Raw genomic sequence first — 6,955 nt, 5'->3', positions numbered from 1 at the left:
GAGAAATAGGAAATGCATTAACAATCTCTATTCATATTATTTATTTAGTCCATTTCAACTAAATGCATACTGTGTACAGGCATACTATGGCCCATGGAACCTGAATACTTTGTTAATCCAGACATTAACCTAGTAAAAGGTTCTCTCTCTTCTCTCTCTCTCTCTCTCTCTCTCTCTCTCTCTCTCTCTCTCTCTCTCTCTCTCTCTCTCTCTCTCTCTCTCTCTGTCAGCATGATTAATAGGACACTATGCTAATTTCAGGTTCCCGTTAATTTCTCTCCATTTATCATTACCGAGGCTCATCAATCAAACTACGGGCTGCATGTGTTGTGTTTGGGAATCAATTCCTGTTGTCTGTCCAGTCTATAAGTGAGAGCACTACAGCTTTAGTGGCATCAAACCAGCGTTCCAAGGCTTGTAATTGATGTCTAATAATGACCTTATGGACATGAGCCTCCCTCCCGAGTTAAACCTATCAATTAGAGAGTGTACAAATGGAACCAAATGGCCATGCATTATTTTCAACACAGGTAAAACATTGGCAGTATATTTTCTGCAAATCACAATCTGCAAATTGAATCTTGATATTTTTTTAATACCCAAAACATTAGCCTACATATCAACGTTTCTAGATGTCGCCTCAAATCTAGATTTACAAGTTGATAAAACATCAACTGATGCACAACTGGACACATCATCAGTGTTGTTACCTGGAGTCACTGGGTGTTTCGGGTCTTGCAACAGACACCCTCCTCCATGCAGGCAACCCGACCGATGCTGATCAGACCCCGGCCTGTGTCCAGGCATGCTACTGCCCCCACTGTCTCTTGGGGGTTAGAGACAGTGTTAATTAGGGGTTAGGGTTAGCCTGGCACTAGCCAGACCGACAACGAGGATCCACTCACACTTGGAACGTATGTAAGTGAATCCACGCCATCAGTCCGGCCAATGCCAGGCCAGGTTAGGTGAGATGTTGCAGCTGGTGTTGGCGACACTAGGAGGCTCTCTAGGCACTGTGGGTTGCCTCCGGGCCTGGCTCCTATACTTCATCTGACCAGAAGTAGGGGATTCTTCTGTGCGTTGCGTCGTCGTTGCTGCTGGGCACAAACATCTCATTCTGCCTTGATGGATTAAACCGGTATTCAGTTGGGCATAACACCTCTTGGGGCTCAAGGACTCTGCTGCCTTGAAACTTTGAGATGCACCATGTAGCAATGTCTTCTCTCTGGTGATTGGGGGGGCAGTGGCCTACCTGCACAAGCTTTCTAAATTCTCCCAGTGGACTGTAGGTCTAATGGCAATCTAGGTTCATGAATCCTTCTCCAGAATTAGGACTATTACCCTCTGGTTCTAACCATTTTAAATACTAGAGTAAAAATACCACTAGTTGGCAGTATTACGCAAGCTATAGATAGGCCAATAGGAATATGCTGCAAAAACCTGGCTGTTAATTTATCTCAGAGAGTGAAATGGAACCTTAAGGGTAATTATAAGTGCAAACTTTGTATGAGATCTTCTACAGGTCAATCAGTAAGCATCTAAAAGTCCAACTGAGACTACGGAATCTGCTTGATATATGGATGTAACAATATCACACTGGATTGTCAACATAGTTAATATGATCATATATCATACATTAGATCATATTTATTAGACGGTAAACATGAGAAAACCTGGCAGCCGCCCGCCATCAGGATCAAAGACCAGCGGCTGTACAGTAGTAGTGTAGGCTATACTAGTGGTTCTCAAACTTTTTCATGTCAAGGACCCCCAAATTGACACTTATTAGCCCACAGACCCCCATTTGAAAATATATGCCAGGGACCTCAATAAGAGTTTTACGGCTCTAGCAGTGATTTCTCAACCATTTTAATTTCAAGGACCCCCAGTTTGACATGTATTAGGCTACGGACCCCCATTTAATGGCATTTCTATCTCTGGGGACCCCAATTTATATTGTAAAATTAATGTTAATTTAACTCTGAGAGTGTACAAATGGAACCAAATGGACCCTAACGGGTCCATTTGGTTCCATTTGTACACTCTCAGAGTTACAGACCCATAAGGGTCCATTTGGTTCATATCCATCATTTAGCTGGGGACCCCCTGGAACCCCCTCAAGTACCCCTGGGGGTCCCTGGACCCCACTTTGAGAACCAATGGGCTATACTACTAGTTGTTTCTCCTTTGTTGTTTGACTACTGCAAACGAGAACCAACGCCCCACCCCTGCCTCCCTAAATCAGACACAAGTGTCAAAGTACCCTTTGAGCAGGGATCAGAACCCTCAACTGCTGTGTTTAGTCTTTTTATTCACTGTAAATTGTGTTATCTTGGCATTCTGTGCCAGAACTGTTACCGTGTACATTTATGTTTCATCATGATTCATGAGTCACAACTGAAATGACTCATCATGACTGTCATTGGACTCTGACTCACTTACTTACCCTTTGAGATGCATTTCAAGTAATTGCTGACGGTTCCCAGTGAATAGACATAACAACATTTATGGCACAATCCATATTGAAAGAGAAACTTTGAGCTGTTTTGGCCTTTCTCTCTGTTGTTCCTACAATTCCCAAGATGCATTTCACAGGCAAGCATCAGCAAGCAGTCTATGGCTGCAGTTACATAAATATGATTCCTATCCTATTTTCTTAAGTCTATATCGGGTTTTTTTGCCAGAAAACTCAGCGAACAAGGACAATGCCACAGCCATCGAGGGGCCGGGCAGTGACTCGTGGTTTTCACAGTTTTCACAGATTGTTGAATAGCTTGTAGATCTGTTCTTTTTGGCAAGTGACATCACCTTGCCACGACGACGTATACATTAAGCTTAATGTTCCACCAACTTGAACCCCGGATGTCCAAACACCCTGTCGGCAGCTGTTCCCTATCCCCCTGTTCACTGTTGTGGTGGTGACACAGCACCAGATGCGAAGAAAAAAATACACTAAACTGCCTAAAACGTAAACACAAAACTGTTCTGACAAAGACAGCGCTGCAGTTTGTTCTAGAATGATGTATTTGTATCGGGTCAGTTCCGATCTCCTCTACAGGAAAATAGCTTTGTTGTTTTCCTGGTTTGGCTACAGTCTCACAGACAACAACTCTATATTCACTCACACGCACACACACACACACACGCGCACACCCACACACGCACACGTGCACACCTCACTGTCTATACCACACTGTCTATACCCACCACCACACTACAGGGTTAAAGTGACAAATCATTTTACAGCATAGCCCTGGCTCCTTCAGCTTTATTTAGCAGCCTTTATGCATGCATAGCGTGTGTAAATAAACTTAAAGTGAAGACAGGCTAGGGCTTGCCTGCTTGCCTGTAGACATTCCTGCATAGCAAAGGCAGGTGTGTGTGTGTGTGTGTGTGTGTGTGTGTGTGTGTGTGTGTGTGTGTGTGTGTGTGTGTGTGTGTGTGTGTGTGTGTGTGTGTGTGTGTGTGTGTGTGTGTGTGTGTGCGAGCGCGCGTGTGCGTGAGAGAAAGAGATAGAGAAAGAGAGCATCAAATAAGTCAACAGACAACAGTTGTATTTTCTTCACAACAATATTTATGAATCAAACCAAATGTGAGAAACTTGATGCTGCTCTAATGACATCCAAACAAACAACCAACCCGTGTGTGTGTGTGTGTGTGTGTGTGTGTGTGTGTGTGTGTGTGTGTGTGTGTGTGTGTGTGTGTGTGTGTGTGTGTGTGTGTGTGTGTGTGTGAAGGGAGTGCAGTGGAGACAGCGTCATTTTACAGCCAAGGCTATTTACAAATAAAGGGATCATGAGCGAATATCGCACATGCACACGCACAGGCGCGCTCATGTGCGAGAGCACACACACACACACACACACACACACACACACACACACACACACACACACACACACACACACACACACACACACACACACACACACACACACACACACACACACACACACACACACACACACACACACAGAAGAGCAAAACAATGTGAAATGCTACTCAGAAAGGTACTATGAAAATAAATTAAGGAAGTGTACAAAAGGCCATGCAAGGAGTTACTGACAGCTGTGAGAGGAGCTGAGAGGAGCTGAGAGGAGCTGAGAGGAGCTGAGAGGTGAGAGGAGGTGAGGAGGGATTGGGAATAGAGGAGAGACGTATTTAGAGAGAGGGCTTGAGTTATCATGGTTTATAGATCATAACATCTATTCTTTTAACCACTTAAGACCTATATACTTAATCCTTCCACGAATAGCAAAAGTAGCAGATGTGCAACTTCAAAACGCACTGCAATGTGATGGGTTGTGAGCTTGTAGATCTGCCCAAATAATAATAATGCCAGGTTGAAAGTGGCTACGTTTATCATGATGTTTCAAATACGTTGCTTTTAACTAGGCCTGTCAGTGTGTGCTACTGTGTGAACAGTCATAAATAGAATTTGGGTTCCAGTGCAATTGTTTTGTCACAAGGCCTCAAAAACAACTCTAGACTATTAGGGGCCTAACCACTGAAAAATAATAAAAACATCTGTGTCAGTGATACATGACGGTAGGATGTTGGAAAAACATACATGAAACATGGCAGAGTGCACCTCAACTGTAACACCTGAGCTGTTACTAGAAAATCATCTTTTCTCTGCAGTTAATGTAAGTGAAGTGTTTCTCAATGACCACAGGGTGGCGCTCTGACACAGTCATTCAGTCAGTTCAGGTTTCCCATTACATTCACTCTTTCTCCTCTCCACTCTCGTTGCTGTCATTCCTTAAGTCTAATGCCTCATCTATACTCCGTCACACAAAGGGTGTCGCTTGCCTACAAGAACAGATCTACACGCTTATAGGGTTAGCCTTTACCCTTATTCGTCTGTGACGCATCGTTAGCTTGCAGATCTGTTCTAGTCGGAAAGAATGATGGAGAATAAATTGAGCTCACGTAGAGATAAAAGTAAAAGAATAACAAAGGTGTTGCATCGTGGTCACATACAGCAAACATCTGGGGTTTCAGTGCAGCCAATAACAGAACATAAATGCATATTTTAAAATGTGTTTCATAAGTATGTTTCAAAATATACGAACATTGGCCATAAAGACATTTGAAAAATATATATTTTGTCCCTGAAAATAGGTTTCAACAATATGCTTCAGAGATTTTCTTGCCACTCAAAACATATGTTTCAATACGTATATTATATTTATGTATTTGATATATTTGCTATGACATTTTTTGGCCATCTTTTTTTTGTTGTATATTTTGAAACATGAAATGTATCTCCCTTCTGTACAGGAAGACTTAAATGAAACCCTTGGCCTCTGAAATCAATGAGGCGTCTGAAACTGAGTTAATAGTGGAACAATTTCCAAACCGTAAAAAAAACGTTTTTTGTTGTAGATTAAAAAAAATCTACATCTTTGTCAAGAAGGAGGAAAAAAATGCTTGGTGTGATAAAAATGTTCACCAACAACCTGTGATAACAGCATCCAGGAAGACCAGTGAATGGAGAGGAGAGGAGAGGAGAGGAGAGGAGAGGAGAGGAGAGGAGAGGAGAGGAGAGGAGAGGAGAGGAGAGGAGAGGAGAGGAGGGTTTTTGGTGTGTGCATGGAGGTAAAAACACAAACAAAGCCATCACAATATCAGTCATGAGCAAATCATATTATTCACAACAACGAGCACATCGATGATGAGGAAATAAACGTCCATGGTATTTTACAGAGGAAACTCTAGAGCAGTGGTCCTCAACCAGGTGGTCCCCAGCTAAATGATGGAGAGTTGGTAACCAAATGGACTTCTATTAGATCTTTAACTCTTGAGAGCGTAAAATGGACCCAAATGGACCCTTATGGGGTTTTCAAGAGTTAAATTATGTTGTTAAACATCTGCATCACTTAATTTACAACAAGTCTACACAATTAGAGAATGTAGAAGAATTGTTATTTTGATCAACGTTTGCCTGTTATCAACTCTCCTATGATACCAACATCAATACAGCATGGAATCATGGACAAAATCTCACCCAACAACATCGAAATATTCAAAGTTTCGGGTCTGAGAGGCTAAATCTCGTGGTTCCGTGGCTCAAATGCCGAATAAATAACGGACCTTGATATGAAAAGGGTTGAAAACCACTGCTCTAGAGAGAGTCCAGTTCCCATGATGCACCATGCTGCTCTGTCAGTGTCCAACCAAAACGTCTCTCTGTATCTGTCTCTACTGTCACTCTGTTAACCCGTTTTCCATTGGCTTATGAGTTTGTCCAACATCAGCACGGCTCTGTCCCATTGGCCGCACGTGTCCTTCACTCTCGCCTGTCATTTGCTCGGCAAAACAGTCTGTCGGTATAGCCGTGTCTTTGGCATTTCCTCGCCACCCCCCCTTCGCCGCTCGCCCTTTCCGGGTTTCAATATGGCCGCCAGACGGCTTCGGCGTTGCCGGCCATGTTGCTGGTCGGGGAGCTGCTGTGACTCGACTCGGCCTCCACGCCGCCCACCCCGTCGCTCTGATTGGGCAGGGACGGGTGCAGGAGGGAGGAGGAGCCCGTGGAGGCGTTGGTGCACGGCGGCAGGATGCGGGGCGGCGAGCGCGACGACGAGTCGCCCCCGCTGCCGGAGCCGCCGGAGCCGCCGCCGCCCGCCATCATGGAGAACTGGTAGGAGCCGGCGGCCGTGGAGTAGTACAGGTGGTACGGCGAGGAGGTGGACTGGAAGGGCCCGCCCTGGTGCGCCTGGTGGGGGGCGTTGGCGGAGTAAGGGGGCGGCAGGTATGGTGAGGCCCAGCGTGCCGTTGGACACCACGGGGTTGTGGTGGTGGTGGTGGTGGTGGTGCGACGGCGGCGTGTAGGTGAAGGCGGCCGCCGTGGCGGGGTAGTGGGCCACGCGGGGGTCCGAGAAGCGCGCGTCCAGCGTGGTGAACGGCCGCTCGTGCAGCGCCATGCGGGGGTCGCCGAAGGCCGCGAGGTCGG

The 6,955-nt window shown here is 45.3% G+C and overlaps 1 protein-coding gene across 1 annotated transcript in view; it reads right to left on the bottom strand.

Moving 5' to 3' along the window:
- Positions 1 to 5,485: 5,485 nt before the first annotated feature.
- runx1 (RUNX family transcription factor 1) overlaps positions 5,486 to 6,955 on the bottom strand; it is a 72,727-nt gene continuing 71,257 nt past the window's right edge. The window contains 2 exon segments of the mRNA XM_084050574.1: positions 5,486 to 6,757; positions 6,759 to 6,955. The exon segment at positions 6,759 to 6,955 is cut by the window's right edge and continues 3 nt beyond it. Coding sequence (XP_083906700.1) covers positions 6,395 to 6,757; positions 6,759 to 6,955 — 560 coding nt within the window. The 3' untranslated portion in view covers positions 5,486 to 6,394.

Source organism: Gymnoscopelus microlampas (assembly GCF_963454915.1).
Source record: "Gymnoscopelus microlampas genome assembly, chromosome: 24".
Taxonomy (NCBI): Eukaryota; Metazoa; Chordata; class Actinopteri; order Myctophiformes; family Myctophidae; genus Gymnoscopelus; species Gymnoscopelus microlampas.
The sequence above is the reverse complement of the archived record's forward strand: the minus strand, read 5'-3'. Positions and strand labels throughout refer to the sequence as shown.